The sequence below is a fragment of the Mizuhopecten yessoensis genome, unplaced genomic scaffold (genome assembly GCF_002113885.1).
Source record: "Mizuhopecten yessoensis strain PY_sf001 unplaced genomic scaffold, ASM211388v2 scaffold716345, whole genome shotgun sequence".
NCBI lineage: Eukaryota > Metazoa > Mollusca > Bivalvia > Pectinida > Pectinidae > Mizuhopecten > Mizuhopecten yessoensis.
The window spans coordinates 411,015-434,124 of record NW_018480070.1 but is presented as its reverse complement, the minus strand read 5'-3'; the positions used below and the strand labels follow the sequence as shown (position 1 = coordinate 434,124).

The window sequence follows — 23,110 nt, the reverse complement described above, 5'->3', positions numbered from 1 at the left end:
CGGGGGGGGGGGGGGGGGGGCACACCCACCGTTTATACAAAATTGAGTCCCCTTGGCCTAAGGATACTCTAGACCAAATTTAGTCAAAATCTACTTCAGGACTAGTAGCGTTTTAAAGGAAAAGTTGACGGACGGACGACGGACGGACGACGGACGACGGACGCTGCGGTATGGCATAAGCTCACCATGGTCCTTCGAACCAGGTGAGCTTAAAACCAGCAAACATTTCGGGGGAGGAGTAAAACATTTTGTTTACGGGTAATCCTGTTTCCTCCGACATAAATACCTTTTACACACTTCAATCTGGGGCAACAATGTTGATTGATATACGTTGGAAAAACTTATTTCGTAATAGCTTTAAAATAAATAGTTTATATATAATAAAAAATGTTCTTCCAACCCATTAAAAGAGTTCGTTTTGGTAATGAACAAAGGTCAAGGCGTGAATAAATCCATACGGATGTTACTATACAGAGAGAAAATGTTCACTTTAATGTATAGAGAAATATAGAACACTTTTCAAGGGGTTCAAGGAAAGCCATTCTATCAACCCACGAAACAGTTCAATTGGCAATGCACTAAGGCAATGACATGAAAGAAAACAAGAAGGAGGCGTTGTACAGGGAAGAAAACAAGAAGGAGGCGTTGTACAGGGAGAGACAATCCATATTAAGTATCGATTGAAGCATACATTTAATAGAAAAGCCAAAGTTCAGAAGAGGATATTTAATGCATGTCATTATGAATGTTGAGGCTCCATGGACAGAATCCAACTGATCTGCCCATGTACTTTGGACTACGTTCTCATATGACTCTGGCTGTTGGAGGAGGTTAAACCCCAAACAAACAAATATACGTTCTGCCTTTCCAGACTAGTATCCTTTACAACTGAGTTTTTTAAATGTACGTTAAGGAATTGGAATAGCTGGATTTCTACCAAACTAATAAAGTACGGATTTGCAGTTACTATTCGAGACGCCAAGTATATTCGTCTGTATATCAAAACAGATGGAATACCATCCTAATCAAAACAGTTTTGGACCATACAAAGGACATGGTGATACCTTTCAAGATTTCCAATGATCTCTCCTTGCTGATAAAACAAAAGAACCAGCGAATAAATAGTGTACTCGCTACGTGTAACACGCTACCAAATTAAATTTCATAAAAAAAAGCTACGGTTTGCAAGTTACAGTTTAATCGGTATTGAAAGGTTTGCTCCGAATATCCAAATTTTCGTTGACTAATGACGGAGAGACATAAGGTTTCGGGAGATGAATGAAGATTAAGTTTTATGGTCACAACCATTATCTCATTGAAGAATATTTTGTTACCATAACCGATAAAAGATGCTCACTAGTGTTTCTTGTGGTTTTGGTGTCATTTCCCCGGTTCGCACTTGGAGGGCGTGACATTGCTTGGAATTGACCTAGAATTGCACGACCAGTGTTGTTAATGAAACGGAAGACGCTTACCCTTCTTTGGCACTTTGTCTTTATTCCCTTGTTCGTTTTAAAAAAAATCTCCGTTTCTTTTATCAAAATATTTCTTTTGTTCATAATACAAGTGAACGGTTGATGGATTCTTGGTAAGAATAACATGCTTTTAATTATTCCCTATCTTGGTAAGAGCCACTCGTATCTCATCTATTAGTGAAATGTCGATTAAGCGATGGTGGAGAATGTGTACACTAATAGGGCATGTACTGTCATTTTGTATTCATACATGTACCTCATGAGACCATCAACATTGTAATGAATTATAAATAATAATTTTCCATAAACTCGAACCCGCTGGGCATATACACAACTTCAGGTATGGTGCTTGATTATATCATTAATTGTGTAGTAGCGACACAACCATTGCGACTAACGCATATCCTTCATTACTTTATTCCCGAGATATATGTTCATTATTCAAGGTTTTACAGCATGTCCAGCGAGTCGTCGGGTAATACAACCACGTGGTCCTGATGAAAGATCTACATCATCTCATTATATATAGACTAGTACAGCAGTAAATTAGGATCATAATTGAGTTTCCGTTTCATATGAGATTTACGAAACTAGTGTACAATACAAATGTTCACCTAAGGCTTAGTGGGGTGTTACCTTAAATTTGCCGAGCTAAAATGACTTTCAAACGCCAGGACGTCTTCTATATCTAACTAGGAAATGAATACGGATTTCTTTTTACCAATTAACCATGATTTCTGTTCATATTCTAAAGATAGTCAAGTGTCTATAGCCATTTTGAAGTCTATGACTTCATGTCCATTATCGTGATTGTGACGTCATATGAAATCAACATATCTATACTGCGTATAACCCGGGGGTCAGTGTTATTAACGTTACACACATACAAGTGATCGTACCTTTAGGATTTAGTAATAGATAAAATAATAGACTGATCCCCGTCTCTAGAATATTGAAGTATTTAGAAAAAGAATTAATTTTGATCACTTGGATGTCTGATTCCAGAAACTAGTGGGAGATAAGCTAGTAGTAAAATGCAGCGGGGGAATTCTTCTTAAAAAAATTAGGGACTGGTAGCCGGTCTGATACAAGAATATCATTAACAGTAATTTACTAGTATTTTAAAAATAGAAGTTGAGTTGTGCAGGGGCACGTCAAATATGTAATTGGAGATCAACACTTTCTACTTCGAAAATAAAAGATTATGAAAACGCTGACAATTGAAACCTTATTGATGAACGGTAATGCTGTGATGAAATGTGTTGTATTAAACTTCATGAAGGCAGCAGTCAAGTCTAGATTGAAACAACTTATAAGCAACAATAAGTCGTAATATTAGTATTTAATCTAATATAAACATTGGTTTTATGATAACCCTTATATCTTAACTTTCCAGCCTGCCTGTCAGTTAACTGTGGTAACGGTGGTACCATTAACAATGTCACGTGTCAATGTCTGTGTAGTGCCAACTTCACGGGTCTGGAATGTGAAACAGGTAAGGACTTAATATAAATACATGTAGGCATTCAGTAAAATCTAGATATAATGTCACTCGTTTATTTGGCACTTCGCTTACCGCCAATAGTTTAACTCAAGGCCTTTCCCCCCATATTTTTCTGAAAAATATATATTTATACCCCCTCGATTTTTCTCCAAACTCCGTTTATATGTATCGCCAAAATTTCTCTGTACAAATGGGGTCTGTATAAAGAAGTTTTGCTGTTCATTGGTAATGATTGCACTTAATAATAGCATTTTGTGATGTCAATGATGCACTCTGGGCAATGCATGGATTCGTTTTAAATACAAAATAAATACCAATAAACGATTGGAGGTGTGCACAACTATTCATGTTTCAGCAAAAAGACAAAATTTCTTTTTATATTTCCAAAATTTATATCATAGCAGTATGTAAATTGATCAAGAGAACAGAACAAAACCCTAAGAAATCATGGTAAGCATGCTAACTATCTGTTTGAATGAACGGGTTATCCAGGTATAACTGTTATAATATTTTCTATAGAGAAAAGGCCGGTACAATTGTGTACTAGTTGAACGATATTGATTCACCCAGCTTTGCCCTATCCGGGTTTACTGAAGTAAGTACTTGTTCAATAAATATTATCAACATCGATATTCTTTTAGAAATTGGCAGGTCTGCTTGGCCCGCTGGTCAGTATGCTATACCAATGTCCGGTTTCGGCTGCCCGGAAATGGACAGATTTGGTTGGACTCGTGGCTATGTTAACCTGACACTTCCGCAAGCGTCAAGAAAACAACTCTGGAATGACGATGATCTTCTGACAATAGAACCACATATAATGGGTCCATTTCATACACACGTCATGATGATCAATTTCTGCTTGAAACAAAACACTTCCATGATTAATTCAGCTGGGAGCAGTTGGCCTGCTGGAGATTATTGTATCTACAAGTCCGGTGACGAATGTCCCTTAGGTATGTACAAGTTTCGTGGTAGATAGCAATTTGTGAATCGGAAGAAAATATATGCAAACCTTCGTCTTTTGTGTTTTTCAAGGCAGTCTTATGAATTTATTTTCTTCCTCTCCTTTTTTCTTCTTTCAATAATCTGTCCTTCAGCACCAATTAAAGTATGGTGCAAGATTTTTCCAATTAAAAATTCAAATTCTGTTTGTGATGTCTTCAAAAACCAGTCATTTATTATAATTTGTTCAAGAATATACGATAAACAATACTTCAAAAGCTGTCTACAATCCACATTTATCATCTAACAAAATCAGTTAAATAGTACTTATTCATTCCATCCTTTTATTGTATGAAATATATCTTTGCTAGACAGGTGAAACGTGACTATTTTGGATAGAATAATAACATAACAAATATAATTTATATTAAGTATGCGTTTGGTAACTACAAATTTTAACTTAATTGAAAATGAAAAACAAGACTCGCTATGGATATTAAGGGAAGCATAGTTAAAAATTGTTTGTTAACATTTATTTTTTGTTTTAAGAATGATAATTTATATTTGTTATATCAGGAGTATCAAAAAGCATATACTTTCGACAGCTTATCTTATCAAAGGCGAACAAATTTAACAAGAGAGAATGGAACCTTAAGTGATATTCAAAAGAAAAGCATATGCATTTCTTAAATAATTTCTTATTTATATTGCAGAGGTAATTCAATATTTCAGCACCCCCCCCCCCCCCCAAAAAAAACCCCAGAACTTTATAGAAATTTAAAAACAATTTATATGTTTGTACTTTGTTTGCTAATATGTAATTTTTGATGCTTGAGCGTTTTAAAATAGCCGTATCATTTTAAATATCACCGAAAAAAAAGTTTGTCAGAATTTTTGAGATCACTAAAGAACTAATCCGTATATCTTAAAAGCAGATCGTCTGCTGTCAATAACTATATAATAAAGCTATCGGAGGCATATAGATTATGTTACCAGTTTATAAGGCAAATCCAATTTGCATATCCTACTGTATGAAAGATTGCAAAATCAGTTATTTTGATTCAATTATATGTTGTTTTTGTATCGCGAATATTTTTGATATCTCGATTTCTGCGATAGTATAATCATGATACCGAGTCTCTATGTACACGTAAATGACCATGTCCTAATGTCTTGCTTTGTATATCTGTATACTTCTATAGCTTAGTGTAGCTAGGGTGTAGAAAAGGGCGCTATATAAAATGCTGTATATTAGTATCGTATTTTTGCAGATTTTGTGGACGGCTCTATCACGATAAACGGATACACGTTCACAAATGGAGACATGGGTGGTATACTGCCGTCTCTAAGTTACGGGGAAGGCAATGACACATTTCTGGAACTGCATTACTGCTGTAGAAATGACGGCCATCTTGATGACGAAATCTCCCTACCCAGTGAATTTCCATTTGTACTGTTAAAGGTATGTTTTAATATAACGTAATGTTAACAGTTGAATTTCATTTGTACTTTATGTTTTATATATAATATGATTTTACCAAGTAATTTTCCATTCCACTTCTGTAGGTTTAGTTCATATGATATGCTACACGTTGAACATTCATACTACCCAGTAAATTTCCATTCCCTTTGAAGAATCTATATTGTTGATAACATCATGCAATCGAATCAATTTAAATTTTATTTACTACACTGTATGATACATCACGCTACCCCAGTGACTGAATTTTTATTTAAACTCTAAAGGTTTATTTGATATATATGATAGATGCATTTGTTTGTTCCGCTGCGAGGCGGCTCGGTGATAAATAACGACATAAATAAATAATTGATTGATGCTCATAATTTGTATTTTTCTAATGAACTAAAGCACGTCAGGAATTACTCCATCGAAGCATGTCGTAAACCGCTACCACATGCCTAATACACATAGCAACATCGATTTAATGAAATGGTACTATTATTCTTTATTTATCTCTTTGGGGAGAGGGGTTTCAGCAAAAAACAAATAAACAAGTGCATTAATTAGTCTTATATTATATTTTTCTGATATATTTTAATAGAATACTATAAAAAATGTTAATAAAAATATTCATGTTTACAACTTATTCTTTAATCTTTATTGTAATATATTTTTATCGTCAGAGGATTACATTTTTCCTAAACGTGAATATATGAATCCATTTTCGATGCACATATCTTCTCTGCATCCTTTGGATATGTCTCGACAAAATAGAAGGTTCGCATTGAGTTATTTGATTCGTTTCAGGGTTAAAACCCCCAGACCTATCGTTAGGTTGAAACCTGTTCTTTGACGATAACGGAATCGTTACATTCAACTTCAATGCCTTGTGATTTTACCATTGGGCTGCCTCACAGTTCCACTGATCTTAACAGATATATTGAAAGAGCTATGGCGGAAAACTGCCCGTATTTGTCGGCAATTTTAAAAACGGAAATAAATATTGATGAGTAAATATTTTTTTGTAGCAAATTTGCATGGAATAGATAAATTTCCAATTGATTATGAATTTTTGAACTGTTGAGATATTCGATATTGTTAATATAATACTGCAAATATAGCCATATTCACTATATGCATGAAAGTGACGGGGTTTCCCAGACTTAAACAAATGCTTTCAACACTTTCCCATCCGAGGAACAACTTTTGAATAAACCTTTTGAATCCGTATGACGGAAAAGTGGTCCTCCTTTGGGAAAGTGCTCAAAATAATGAAAAATAGGGTTGATCAAGTTTCTCAAAAATGCGACAGATGTATCTTGATTTGTATTTCCATATTCGTCTATGTCCGATGTAGCCTAATGTGTAACGCAATTAGCTTGTGACCAGAAGAAGTTGACGCTATTGTTTCGAATCCACGTTCAGATACCCTTTCTTTTTAATATTTAGGCATGTGATCCTTTTCCTTAATTATGTGATAAACATTTTTTAAATCAATGGAATATTTTATTGATATTTTAATAGCATACCTATTGATTTTTCATTTTAAATATTTATGAATTGTTTTACCCTCCAATTGGCACTAGCATTTTTATTTATTATATAAATACAAACAAATGATACCGAGATTCAAAATATATGGGATTGTTGCGTCAGAATAATAAAAAGGCAAAGCAAAACAATTAACTGTTATTATCGCAAAGATATTACCGAACATGCGGGAAAATTCATCGTCGAGGACAGTCTCATTTGTTTTAAATACAAATGAGACTGTTTGTAGCACAAAGTAAGGAGCGCAATACACGTATAAGACATGCCAGTGGCGTAGCATACATGTATACTTGTATGCTGAAGCATACACTTAATTTTCCAGATTTGTTTCAATAATCTTTTTTATTAATTGTTTTTTTTATGTTTATTCTTGAAAATTTTAGTCTGATAAAATAATGTTTTTACAATTGTATGTCAATACACATTGAAAAATCTCGAAGGTTTATGTAAATCAAAAACTACTTTGTGAAGCATGAAATTTAATATTATTCATATAAAAAGTCGGCTTTATCTTGTTAATAATCAGACTTAAAGCATTTACCAGAATACGACAGATTGCTTCTAGGGCCTAGTATAATTGTGCCCCCCCCCCCTCCCCAGATTGGGAGGAGGACCTTTAAGCATACATTACGAAAATGATTTGCTACGCCACTGCATGCTGTGTGAAAACTATATGTTAGTTTACCATCCCAAGGTGCGGTAAGAACAAAATGAAGATGTGTGATTTTTAAGGCATGACGTAGGCAGTGGTAATGAAAATTAAATCCTTTCAAACTTGTTGGTAAGGATTGAACGATTTTGTGTTTCATGTTACGCGAAATAAGCATTTTGTTGGGTCTTTATCATGAAATGCATGTATTAATAGCCACGGCCTTAAATTCGTCTGTTTACAATAATCTGTTCTGACGAGAGATTTCGATAGAGCTACTCGTATACAAATACCTGAGGACGCGTCATAACAGTGCACGGTAGGATGCGCACACTAGCGAATCACAGCTTTGGGGAAATAGGCATAGCAACCCGCCTTAGCTCTTTGATGTCACTTTATTTGAATATGAATCATTCTGTTTCACGCAGTGTGCTCGTTATCAATATAAAAATATTCGTCAAAGGACAGGTACCAGTCTAACGACTGTTCAGGTTTTTAAAACCTGAAACCAAACCAAAAATAATAATAAGAAGAAAAATAAAAAAAAATTGGTAGGTTGGTTGAACATGACTAAAGACTGAATCCGATTGAAATTCGAGAGATCATAGGTTAAATGTTTAACTAATGGGTGAAGGTTATACTATCTGGCAGGAGCACACCGCTGTCATCAAACATCGTACGATGGTTAAGTTAGAGAAAGCCCAGGAGTCCGTGTTTCAGGCTTAGGTTCAGGTCATCATACATATACATATTGTCATTATCACTATAATGATTTTTATGTCTGAATAGATTTCCGCTTCCTACAATAGTCAAAAATGAAACTACCTGGAACAAGTTTGCGTTTTGTAGTGTTACGACCAAGGTCAATGCATCATCTATCTAAAAGAAAATCAATTTCAATTGGTAACTTTCTAATTATATAAGCTTCTCTAAATATTGAAAAAAACACAATTCAATGAAATATAAAATCAAAGAATGAAATTTCTGGAGAATGTGTCACTAAGTACTGTTTCAAGTTATCACCGTTCTTAGCTTAATGCTCTTCGACCGATGTTCCTGTATGTCGATGGATTTGTAAAATTTGCAATGTCTTGTTAAAATAAACAAAACATTAATGCAAGTGTTATTCCAATAAATCAATGCATGAGTGGAACTGAGAAATAAAATGAAACGATTTATCTGAGTATGAAAGGGGTTGGGAACAATAAGTAGCATAACGAGATATCGTAATTGTACCAAATCATCCCCTTTTTAAATGATTTCACTATTTCGTTCTATTTGACGACTGTTTGCCAATATGGCTATCTGGGGAAATATCACTGAAAATTGTATTGTCATTGTAGAAAATGTATTAATTGATTAGTTTCCTCCAGTCTATTATACATGGTATCGATGGACTGGACTATATGATACACATGGGACATGGACAACCTAATGACAGACTATCTCTTAAAAGACTGGTTAGCTGAAAAGCATTTCAAATATTTATTCTTTAATTGTCAATAGTAATTATTATTCCAAAACGAGCCATGCATGGGGGAAACTAAACAGTTGATATTTTATTCTGCGCAATATGATCAAAGCTTTACTTGGGAGACTGGCTGACGTCATTGTACAATGATACAGAATTAAGGCTATGGAAATTCAACGTTTTCACTCCAAAATTATCATTGTGCTTTTTACCATATTTTGTATTGGCACAAACTGTCGAACATTTTATGATCTTATTAGGAATTAGTTCTCCAAATTGCGTCGAGGACTTTTCTTGATTAGTTTAATATCCAAATCTCATCAAACATATTGGATGTCAAGATTTATAGTTTTTTCAACGAATGTCTTATTTGCAGATTTCAAATCATCGGGATTAAACCCGATTGTTAAGGATGTATTACATACATTATAATCTGGTTGTAATATCACCGTACAGTATTACCTGGTTATAATATCACTATTGTCCAGAACCAAATGGCATTTCAAAGCGACAATCCGACAATATGAATTGTCAAGGAAAAGGAAATGGGGACCTTGAAATATATTGGCTGTAAACAAAGTTGTAAATGAACGAAATAATTTTGAATGATCAATAATTTACTGTATATAACCGGATAAAAACAGGCAAATGGATAATTACAGATATATTTCAGTCTTGACATCATTTGTTGTAAACTTTGATTTTGTTTTATAAAAAAATGATGTTTGGAAGTTTCATTTATCTTATGTGCATAGCTAAAGCAAATCGGTCTAGAACAAGTCAAAAGAATGTTTAGGGTTCGATGCTCTTATCTAGAACTGCATGCATGGTTTAGATTGAACAAGAATCCCCGTCTCAATCTAAGTGATAGCAATCGAAATAAGATCAGGCTACCATTGTTTATTTATACTGGACGTTTGTTTCAGAAGCTTTGCATTTAACATTTTTGAAATATTTTTTTTCCTTAATTATGTCCAATGAATAGGGTTCATCTGCAAAGGCTTGTCAAAACGTAAGTGAAATGGATGTCATGGAAGAAGTGTTCTACATGACGAACGAACACGATAACTGGGAGTTTTCTGGTCACTATACCAACGTCACCCGCAAAGACAGGCATGTCGGGGTACCATACTGCTACTACAAACCCAAAGGTATAAAACATAACGTAATGGTTCGTATATTGCCCTTTGCTGAAACAACACTTCTCTACAATGCCCTTTTCTATTTTATACCGTTAAAGTTGTATATATAGAAAGTCAAAACAATATATTGCTCGTTTAGGCTACTATAACAGACCTTCGTCATTGCAGATCTCACTTTAAAATGATTATGTTATCGGCAATGTTTTCGTTGAAGACCGAAGTGTTCTGTCATACTCCATTTCCGCTTGAGAAAGGCATTTCTAAAACTATGCAGTTCGTGCAGTATTATTTAATGTAGCACTGAATATCTGACACTTTCGCATTGACAAATATTCACCCTTTATCGGTGAAGTTAGTACTGTTTAGTGCTTTAAATTCGCGGGTCAATATTTCGCGGTTTCGCATTCAGTACATATTCGCGGGGGTTAAATTTCGCTGTGAATACCATGTGTCGTGCAAAGTATTTTGAGTGTCATCATTTAAGGATTAAGCCTTGAAATACAATAAACCGTATGAAAACACTGATCACCTACTGTGTACACTTAAATATGTGGCCACTTACATGTAAGTGTTGTTTTTACATGGACTGCCCAGCTGTCTGGTGTTTAGAATTCGCGGATATTACTCAAAGCGCGAATATAGCGAAATTTAAACCCCCGCGAAATATAACCACTATACAAGTCATGATTAAAACGCCCTCATTGTAGAAAGCAAATTAAGCGAAAGTCAAACCGAGGCAAACATTTCCCGGTATGCAGTATATGGTTGCATTTTGATTAATACTAAACTTGATTTTACACGACAGCACGACGTGAGTGTTATTATCCTAATGACCATGGCGCTTCTTACAATGGGCGTCATAATACTTCGGCCAGTGGTAAAAGCTGCGTCCGGTGGTCGGAATTACCGGACGACCCATACGCCACTACCAGGTATTGGGTCTACGAACGGGAGGAGAACTACTGTGGTACAGTTGACTATACGCCTGAGGAAAAACAACCAATGTGCTTCGTAGGCATGGAGACCAGGGAGAAGTGTGACGTACCGATATGTGGTATGTATATCAAATGCTATCAAAACACTTACAATTTCCCTCAATTTAAGGATCCCCATAACACTGCTAAAAATATAATTTGTATTAGAAACTGCGTTTCTGGCATTAATATAGCTTTCATTAATCATTTCTGATAAGAGAACCATACCTTCGGGACTTTATGAAAAATAATTGAAATGAAATCAACAAAACATATAAAGAACAATATTCTGAGTGGAAAATGTTACTCTCACCAACTGAGCTACCTGATCAACTGGAGTGCACTGGCCTAAATGCACTACAGTTATATCAAAACCAAAATTAAAGCGAGACTACGCTTTATACAAAAATTCTCTAGTTTTTTTCCTGCACTGGGACAGGGTTTCTTAGTCAAGCGCACAGTTCTTGCGCATGTTTGTTTTGTATATGTAACATTTCTAGGCTTATCCAGCAGACTAAGTTACAAAACGACATATCAGAAGACAGCATATTTAAAATACAGTCCTTGTTTGAACTATGGAACGATAATGATCCAATACTGAATTCACGATTGCTGACTAAAACTCAATCATAGTTTTCATTTTATTTCCTTACAATTCACCATTGGTTTAAGATTTTTGTGTTAATCCACGAGTTATTGAACTAACGAGTGGTTTCTGATTTTTGTGCTAATCCCCGAATCACTGAATAGGGGAGTGTTTCAATTTTTTGTGTTTATCCGCGAATCACTGAACTAGGGAGTGGTTTCAGATTTTTGTGCCAATTTGCGAATCACCCCCTGTGAATCACTAAATTTGGGAGTGGTTTACGATTTTTGTGTTAATCCTCTAATCACTGAAGTAGGGATTGCTTTCAGATTTTTGTGCTAATCTGCGAATCACTGAATCGGGGATTGGTTTCAGATTTTTGTAATAATCAGCGAATCGCTGAATTTGGGAGTTTTATGTTAATTTGCGAATCACTTGATTGGGGAGTGGTTTTAGATTTTTGTGTTAATCCGCGAATTACTTAACTGGGGATGGACTTCATATTTTGGTGTTCATCCGCGAATCACTGAATCTGGGGTGTTTTCAGATTTTTGTGTTTATCTATTTTTCACTGAATTAGGAAACTTTTGCAGTATTGTTGTATGTTTTATGAAATTTTCATTATTCTACTGATTATATAGTATTCATTATAAAATGTTATAAAATATTATTCGAATAGTCATACATAGGGTATATATTCATATTTATAAAATCGCATGTAACAACATCCTTATAGAAAGTGATTGAATTTGCCACAAACCGCCAATTTTTGATTTTTATTATGACAATATATTTAAAGTCGAAGATCCAGATTTGGAAGTTATTGAAAGCGGGAAACCAGCGTACTCTTTCAAGTATTATGCAACAAATGATCCATTTCTCGCGACTGATGGAATCATAGGTAAGTAAAGTCTACCGTTTAACTTCTAACGTTATGATGAACCTATAATTTTAAATCGTTCGTAGGTCTTTACATCATGAAGCCCTATTCCTTAATATTCTCTAATATACTCATATACCGAAAGTTAATGTCATAGTATACCAGATGATATAATATAATGGTATTATTATGGTATGCCAGGTGATATATCATAATGGTGTATCTGATGATAAAATAAAGAGGTATGTATACCAGGTGACACGTGTATATTTGAATGCTCTATTCTTTTAGCTGACACATACATGTTGTACTGTTGTCATCATCTATATTTCAGCAATATTCCTTTACTTCACACATTCTCTATTTGTTCCGTCATTAAACCGCATTCATTCAAATAATCACAGAAGTATATTCTGTCACACACACTGTTCTATAAAATGATATGATTGTACTTTTATCATACAAATTCCCAAAAGGAAATGAAAAGAATGATTCAGTTTCTCGTTGACATAGTCTTTGTTGAGTTCGGGGGCAAGATTGTTCAGTAGACTGAAGGCATCCATCTAGTTACAAACTGTGCCCCACTTCTGGCCGGCTTGATTTTGTTTTATATGAGGCTGATTTTTTTTATTGATGACATTATCAGGACTTGTAACTTGTAACTTCAGATGCTTTCAACTATTTTTACTTATAACATGACCACTAGGATGACTTACTGCTAAGCTGTACGATAATCGTAACGATTTAGATTATCAGATCGTTAAGTTGTCCTTTCTCGATAGCTACATCCCTGCTCGCAGTTGATTCCTCCGAATGTCATGATTTCCTTGATAGATGTCGGTTGTTTAAACACAAATTTACAACACAAAGTGTCCTTAGATGCATGTTTATTGAGACTATGGACTAGGTAATGGTATATGATCCAATTTGAAAATATGCTTTGTATACTATGAAGGTATAATTTTCGGAGCAAGCTCTAAAATACAGAATCAATTGCGAGCAGGGATCTAGCTTTCAAGAAAGGGAAAGTTTTACGATCTGCTTATCTTGCGGTTTCGTTATCACTGTCTTGTTCTTGCTATGAGGACGTGACTTTACTTGGATTTGATCTAGATTTACATTGCGGCTGTCCTCGATGAGTCAAAAGACGCTCACCCTTCCGGAACACCCGATGTTAATCTCCTTCTACTATTTCAATAGTCTTGATGTTGAAATCGATTTGTAATTCGTATTTCGGTGACACCTTCGTATTCTTGTTTCATTGTTATATTTTAGCAGTAAGATATAGGATGCTTATATGATGTCTTGATAAAAGGATACATTTCACCAAATCGGAAACATCAATATGGTTATTATTAACGTAACAGACAATCACCCCTCCCCCGCAAAACGCAAATTGTCGATGTTTGGTCAAATTCAGTAGTGCAGAGCGTTAAAAAATGAGGCGTGTGTGCAATATGATATATGTAATGCATGGATGTTTGCTAAATTGGTTCCTGAACAAATAACTCTTACAAAAGCAGCAAACCAAGGAATGATTTTGTCCAGAGGGAGAAATATGACACCTGACACTGCGATCGATACACAGTGTCATGGAATTATCACGTGATTGCTGGTTCAGGTTGTACCAAATTATAAGGTGATTTTATTAAAAAAAAAAAAACATAAAAGAAAAGAAATGTTATTAACTGTAACTGGAAAATTGATTTGTTTTACGGAAAAATATGGTACTCATCCGCCCTCGTGAAATAAACGTTATTCATATTGGGACAGCTAAGGAATCGATTTTACCAGTATTAACGAGGTTATAAACTTTCAATAATTACTACCAGAGATATAACATTTAAATATATGAATAGAAAAATAAATGATAATAATAAGAAATGAATGAATACATAAGATAAGAAAACAAAACAAGAAAAAAATAATAATAAAAATAAATAAATAATAACAGTAAAAGGGTTATATTTATTCTTTAACTTGTTTATTTACTGCACATATAAAAATCCGATAACTGCTACCAATTAACGAAGACTCGTCCTTCGTCCACTCGTTAACTATATTACCACGATGAAATTTTGAAGTGTATCGCATATGTCGAACATAGTGTGTGTTATTAAGCCACAATTGGTGACATAAATGCATAAACATATCGATGTTTTTTCCCCGATGTATTGCTAGAAGGTACAGTTGCGTGTTCATGCAACACACCAAAATTACCTTGAGCACATCTCCCGCCTAACTTGGCACTTTAAAAATCGATTGCCCAGTTGTAGAGTGAAACGTGCACATTTGTGCGATATGTTAAGATTGGAAGATAAATGTTACGGAATGAAAAACTATCCGGATGGCTTAAGTGACATCAGAAACATCGTACACGTCATTAATTTCCGATCGGTACTATTACTCTTAGCATTTTATCCAATTCTGCAATACATGTTCTACATTATTACATTGACTGTAAAACCGTTAATAGTGGGTTTGTACTCTTAGGTACAATTCAGTTTGAACTAAAAGATGATTTGTATTATATATTTCTTAAAGTAAATGGGAAAAAATGTTACGTGGAAATGAAATTTCATTGTACCTTTTCATAAACTAACATTATTTGCATGTCAACATCATCATAAGGTATTCGAAGCAAAAGTAATGCGTATGGACTTTGCTGCTATCATTGCAATTGTCGATATGACGCTTTTATGTTTTGTTTTCAAAAGCTATCAATAGGCTTTACAGACAAAAGTAACAACTGGTTAGCTAATTTGTTTGAAAATTGATGCAGTTTGAACAAAATGGCGAACCTTTGATCACTTTAAATCAATAAAATCAAAGGCAAGAAATGCTCTAGTAAAATTTATCAAACACATATAACGAGTGAAAGATAGCTCTAAATATTTACATTTACATGGCATTGTCACTATATAGCCTCTTTGAAGGCTGTGTCGTTGATGGGACTTTAATTACCATGCAGCAAGAGACCCAATTCTTAGCGTATCAATACAACACTGACCGGAACTACAATATCCAATGTAAATAAATATGACGGTTGTTGAAATATCGCTCGGCATTGTGAGACTTGACAATGCAATTGTAAATTTATGTAAAAAAGGAAAAAGATAATATAAATAAATATCACAACAAAAACAAGACAAAGGTCTGCAATATCGTACAAAATGTACATCGGTTGAAATTACCAATGCCGGCAATGGAAACAATTTTAACACTTATGCAATTTATCAGAAATATCGTCTGTTGCATTGCACTGATCGACAGGGGTTCATTACAAATTTCTGAAATGCACATATTATATAGACCTACTGACACATATGTTACAGACCTACTGATATGAGTCGCAGCACACGTAAACATTTCAGACATTTGTAACGAACCCCTGTGCTCCGTCGCAAGATCACTCACTTCAAACGCTATCAGTTTCACGCGTCTCGCAGCCACGGTTTCCTCAGTTTCTGACGACATGTCAAATAAAGAGGCTGTTATAGAATCTACCGACTGTAGTCAGATTCCCATACAATCAACACATACATTCACGTCTGGATTCTTCACAAATTTGAATTTTTCTCTTTGCTCATTTAACTTCCAAAAATAACTCCCTCGTGGAGGGCAAGGGAGATATCATACGCAATTGTATTGATACTGAATTGTGGAATAAAATTAAAGTGTTTGTTAAAACTTCAAAGTACTTTGTTTGCCAATCAGCACGCGATAACACGCTGTTCCAACTATTGAACGAATTTGTGTGGACTGTCGATAAGGCGGAATTTTAAATTTTAAATATCAATTGTAAGTTAAAAAGGAACATAAGAGACAGAGAAAACGTAAATATAAGTATTGAACTGTTTTTGTATGGTATTTATAATCTATTTGAATGACACTCAAATAGATCATAAATACCATACAAAAACAGTTCAATGCTTAATTATATCTCATTGCTATTCTCTATACTATATATTGTGATATGTGATTGTTAATTTGTGTGCCTTCTATATACGCATACCATCATGTGAAGCTGTCGGTTTGTTACACGTATGACAACAAGAAAGTTTGCAAAACTAGAAAGAAATGAGGCCACGATTTTCTTTCTACCCTTCCGAAACATTATTATTAATATAAAAGTAATGTTTTCCGACATTTTTTCGTATGAATGACCTGCCCAGTGAACTGCACTGTTACCCCAAGGCCGAACTTACCCCGGTCTCCACTAAGTTGCCCTAATCTCATATTGAACCCTGCCGCAACGGATCTGCCCTGGTTTGTTGTTTTCAAAGCACCTCAGAAATACTTGCAAATCACGTATTGGCGATACTAAATCACTAATGTAGATATCATCTGCATAGGGATATATAAATAGCAAAAATCGATCTTCCGTCCATATTGGGATATTTTGTACTTTTGTCATTTTGTTTCCTTTGACTTGCTCCTCTTAGCTGTTGCAATGATGCAAAATTCTAAATAAAACAAAATCATAGATTTTTTTTTGTATCTGTTATCACTCTATTCCATTTTTCAAGGGACATTTTTTTTTATTGAAAACAAGTTATCATGACGCTACATGCTTGGCAGTCGTAACAATTATATTGAAGACAGTCAGCAGAGGATCAAAAAACGCATATAACTTATCTCCTTCTTTTCTTATATGAACTGGACAACAAAATGAATGGGTTTGAATAATTTAAGATCATGTATGATGGACATCTCAGAATTTTAATTGATCTATCAACACTTGTTAATATATAGCAATGTCAAAAAGATTTTTATTTATCTGTTGGATTGCCTCAAGAAATTAGAAGAAGGTTTCAAATCAGTGGCTGTATGGAGTCAAAAATAATCGCTAGCATCGACCTCCGATCTATTTGTTTGTTTTCTTCAGATGGTACCGTAAATTACTGGTATGAGTATAAGAACGAAAATAAAAAAAATGATTTACACATTTTTTTAGACTATTGTTTGTCAGTACAAGCATTCAAAAGAATCAAAGACTAGTGCGAGCCGTTATAGCAACACATGTTCGGAAAGTAAGGGAAAATGACAGTGAATTGGTTCTGTGCTATATGAAGACTTCAAAAACTTTCGTCCTTCTGGTCGTAAAGGCTCGCACAAAACGGCAACATACGTTGCTCCGTGCCTGCATTGATGTTCTTTTCTTACTATGTAAGATATCTTGTATAGAATGAAATTTCATCGTACGAAAAAGAGAAATAATACATCATTGTTAGTTGGCTTACCATACAGGTCACCGAGTGCACTTAAATTACCTAGACTTCGTAGGATCGGTTTCCCTCAAAACATTGTTGTAGTTTTATTGTGGACTTTATCAATTTTGCGGATCGTCCTACCAATAAAACAATTCAGTTAAATCGTTTTGCGTGTACATAGCCCCATATCTTCTTAACCACTTCATCTATGTTCTATGAGGCGAACTTTTCTCTTAGCAGAGTGTTTACAGTACTTTACATTGTACATGATAAAACTACTTTTCAAAGAGTACATTCATTAATATTTTAGCAGACGTTAGATAAGCTAGATTATACTTAACTGCATCCTTAAGCACGGATTGATGAAAAACGCCAACCAATAAAAATGTCGAACGCAACAGGAGAATAGATTAGGAATACCAAAGTTTCAAAGTCTGATTGATTCAGCAGTTAAGATGTTTTTGTATTTATTTCAAGATTAGTTACATTGCTTGATTTCTCGTTACTGTTCTATCTACCTGCTCTTTCTTTTCGTTGGTGTATTCCCAGGGACCACTGGTATACCCATTGTCAGAATAATGTTTTCATGTAGTGTCGACGTCGATGTAAGCTGATCCAGCTTCTTGGGACGCATCTTGATACTGTTCTATAATTGTGTCCGGTTGTGAGTAACATGTAGGTACACATTCTTTGCGATGATGACTCCAGTGATTTAAAAACTATTCAGGGAGGGGGCCTCTACATCTATATTTGTGAAAAAGTTCCACACGTCCACGACCCTACTACTGTACAGGTTCTTGGTTACGTTGAGCCTCATCCCTTTCTTGAAAAGCTTTCTGGAGTTTCCTCTTGTTGTGACCAATGTAGCCATTTTAATAGTTTTGTCTTTGTCCAAAACGTCAATGTCATTGATGATTTTATAGACTTGTACGACATCTCCTCTCAGTCTTCTATATTCTAAACTGGGTATGCCCAGTGTACAAAGTCTTTCACTGTAGGTTTGTCCTTTTAAGAATGGTAAGCGTCTTGTTGCCCTGTGTTGGACATTTTCAATGGCAATTTGATCGTTTTTAAACATTGGAGACCATAGATAAATGGCATATTCTAAATGTGGCCGCACTAGACTTTTAAACAATTGAGTGGACAAGTGGATTTCGACTTTCCTATCGTGAACTTTCCCTTTCTTGATAGCAAGATATCTGCTTCACCTACCTTCGGTGTTTACATGTCACAGTTACTTCGGTACTCAAGAGCTTGCTCCGAATATCAGGACTTCCGTGATAGATGTCGACTGATGACGGACAAACTGATAACACAGGGTTTCCAAAGATGCAAGTTGATGAGGACTATGAGCAAGTGTTAGGGTCGTCATCAGGATCTCGCAGTGGAATATACTATTTCTCTGTGTCATATGAAGGTCGATCTTATTATTTTGTTCAATAGTGTGTTTTTTTTCACTATGAAAGTTCTCGATGTGATGACGTGACATTGCTTGGATTCGACTTTACATGGCAGATGTCATCGACGAAGCAGAAGATGCTTTCGCTTCCGGAACACCTGGTCTTACTCTCCTTGTACTTTTTCAAGGGTTTGCTTTATTGCTGTAGTTTTATCGATTTGGGGTTCGAATGATGGTTTTGTTAACACTTTGGTATTATCTTGTTTTTTTGTGTAGAACCACGTGCCGGATATACCAACTTGTAAAAGAAAAGAAAGTGAATGGTATGAAAATTGGAAACGTATTTTTAGTTGATAGACTAATATGGTATTGAATACATTTTTATTTATCTAAGATATCTCATTGGATACAGTGACGTTAGTGACATCAGACGTTATCGATATTTTGATAACAACTAAAGAATTAAAGAAAACGGTTAAGCAACACTTAAGCCAGTATACAGCAACTGTATCAATCCAGAAATACAGGCTAGTCGAAATCGTTTGGTCATTTGTGAAGGCTAAAATAACAGACTACAAGCGTAGCACCGCTTCAGGCATCGGCAGGCTTCACTCACTCTGACAGTAAAAGAAGACAAACATCCTAATGAGCAGTTTTCATCTGTTTTTCGAAAGATTGGATCGAACATCGTCACAACAGAAGTTGATAGGAGACTGCTGGCTGACCTTCACATTCACAAGATAACCAACAGTATCATTAAGGCTGCTCAAGGAGCTTTCTATAGCAAAAGCGTCGATGCTGAAGCTCTTCTTCCAAATCCCTCGACCATGTACAAGGCGCCATACAAATGGGTCCCTATTTTCAAGAAAGGTGAGAAGTACCCCTTACCTCGGTAGTATGCAATAGACTAGAACACATTCTCAGTAGCAATATAATGGTACAAGGAGAGGAGGAGAGGCAGGACACACAGACTGACGCTCTGTATTGCTTTTGGAAATAAAGATCGTCTGAAAGTCAAATGATAACATCTAATCCATGATCTGGCATAGCACATCATGTTGCCAAAAGACAGGATGACGTCATTGACGTTATACTGCCGCACTTCAGTAAAGCCTTCGACGAGGTAACATCGAACACTGTTTCAGTCACTTCCTTGGTACCATAGGGGAGTGTACTCGGGCCTAAGTTGTTCTTGATTTTCATCGAAAACCTACCAGAATGTGTCACTAAAGGAACGAGAATACCTTTAAGGGCCTGCACTTTACTTGGAAGAAGAAGAAGAACAACAACAACGACTGCTAAGCTTCTTGTAGATGACAGCGCCCTCTACTGTACCATCAGTACAAAGGAGGATGCAGCTCAGCTACAAAAGAAGTGGATGACCCTTAACATTGCAGATACTTCATAGAGTATAACAACGAAACGGACGCGCATAGAGTTCCGATATACCATAAACGTCGCACACACTAGAGATAGTGGACTCCGCAAAGTACATCGGTGTCACCATCAGCAACGATAATTGAATTCTCATATCGATGTAGTGGACAAAAAGGCAAATTCGACCCTTCTCGTTTGGAGGATGTCAACCAATTGCCATGAAACCAGAGCACAATGCTACGAGACCCATATGAGGCCATTAACGGTGTACTCTAGTGTCATCTCGGACCCTCACACATCCGACAACATCAGGGAAACGGAAATAGTCCAACGAAGAGCTGCATGGATGATATATTCAGACTACCGTAGGACATCTAAACGTAAACACAATGATAGAGAACCAGAAATGGGAGTCATTAAATATAAATCGCACCAAGGTTATAGCAATCATGATGTTGAGTACTGTGCACCAGTTGGTCAAGATAAAAAAAATCGTACATGGGTGTGGTCCGTGGACTAATATAATCTCTTCCCACCTTGGAGTAATACAGAAAAATCTCAGCCCAAGGGTTAAGATTCTTGAATGTCCAGCCGGAGGCTTAGCCTATGACCAAATGAGGCATTGGTTTTTTTCTATGCGCATCGCTATTGCATAACCAAATCATTTCTGAACAATAACCCATACCTTGCGGTAGTTTCTTCAGATTTTTTGGGATATTATGAAATTTCGATTTTTTTTCGATTTTGTTTTTCAATGGAACAAATGGAACAAAATACATTTTATTTGATGCAACAATGGTTTATTAGAAATAAAACACATAAAAAATAATAACAATGTCAATATTGATGAACAAAACACACAAAAAATTAATAATTTTCTAACAATAATACTAAAACAAACAAAAATGCCCGTTACATGAATCAATAAAATTCCGAGTGCCAATGCAACACGTTTAGGACAACGAAAAGAAAATATAGGTGACAAAAAATAAATATCTTGCGGACCTACTTATTATACATAAAATGGACTATTTGACAAAACTTATCATAATAAAAAATATCACTATAATTAAAATTGATCAAAAAATTCCACCACGAAATGGAAATATGTGTAATGTCACTGAGCCAAAAAATGGGTAACACTTTGCATCCACTAATCTAAATAAAATAAACATGATTCAACGCAAATTCATCTTTTATCATTCAATGTAGCATTGTTTCCAAAACTACAATGTAAAACCAATAAAACTAATATACATAATATTCATACACGACGTTTACATTGGTCAAACCTACGATTTTAAATGAGATGAAAGTTTAACATGTAAACCAAAAAACATTGTTCTACATTTTCTACTTTTATGTTGTCTTTAAATCCTGGTCTATTATGCAGTATGAAAATATGGCATAATGTAACAACAAGTTCACAATGCATGATACTTAGCATTGGACGTTCTAGATACTATTGCTGGAATGTTCTTAAAGTGTTCATATATTATTGTTTGAAATAATGTAAGTTAATACGTTGTTACAGCATATACACTATCGATTAAGACAATGATAAGCCAAGTATGAGTGATAACATTTTACAGTTCTAAAAACAAATGTCTACCAGGGTAAATGGAAAGGGTAGGTAATTTGTTTGTCCATTTCGAATTCAACATCCCACCTTCCCATGTTTCAACCATTCCTTCATATTTATTCTTTATTGGTGCTTCGGACATTTTTCTCTTGGAGCTTTTCTCTTGCTCAAGGCGTTGGATGTTGGCAGCTTTTAGAAATAAAATGGCACAATCGTACGCAAGTGCCATGTGCTAAAGCCTGGTCAGAACATATTTACATATATATAACACAAGTTTGAAATATGGAGCGTTTATAACATCAAAATGTATTTAGAAATAAACACGTGCGTGTTATTGTCAAAGGTTTGCGATAATCGCCTCGAAATTTCATCCCAGCATAAACTGATCGATGATTAACTCATTCACTTCTGATATTTCTTAATGAACTATTCCAAACTTTGAATTTGAAGAGTAAAAATGTGTCTTCAGGGATGAATGAGTTAAGCGTGTTCTGTGTTGTATCGATCGGATAATGAGAATTTCGAGAATTATTTACCTCTCTCATGTCCACCTCTCTCATGTCCACGTCCACCTCTCTCATGTCCACCTCTCTCATGTCCACGTCCACCTCTCTCATGTCCACGTCCACCTCTCTCATGTCCACCTCTCTCGTGTCCACCTCTCTCATGTCCACCTCTCTTATGTCCACGTCCACCTCTCTCATTTCCACGTCCACCTCTCTCATGTCCACACCCACCTCTTTCATTTCCACCTCTGTCATGTCCACCTCTCTTATGTCCACGTCCACCTCCCTCATGTCCACGTCCACCTCTCTCATGTCCACGTCCACCTCTTTCATGTCCACCTCTCTCATGTCCACCTCTCTCATGTCCACGTCCACCTCTCTCATGTCCACCTCTCTC

At 35.4% G+C, this 23,110-nt stretch overlaps 1 protein-coding gene across 1 annotated transcript in view; it reads left to right on the top strand.

Moving 5' to 3' along the window:
* LOC110443453 overlaps window positions 1-23,110 on the top strand; it is a 69,686-nt gene that overhangs the window by 4,224 nt on the left and 42,352 nt on the right. The window contains exons 2-7 of the mRNA XM_021487675.1: window positions 2,872-2,970; window positions 3,621-3,932; window positions 5,193-5,383; window positions 10,040-10,205; window positions 11,002-11,250; window positions 12,556-12,657. Coding sequence (XP_021343350.1) covers window positions 2,872-2,970; window positions 3,621-3,932; window positions 5,193-5,383; window positions 10,040-10,205; window positions 11,002-11,250; window positions 12,556-12,657 — 1,119 coding nt within the window. The remainder of the gene's footprint in view (window positions 1-2,871; window positions 2,971-3,620; window positions 3,933-5,192; window positions 5,384-10,039; window positions 10,206-11,001; window positions 11,251-12,555; window positions 12,658-23,110) is intronic.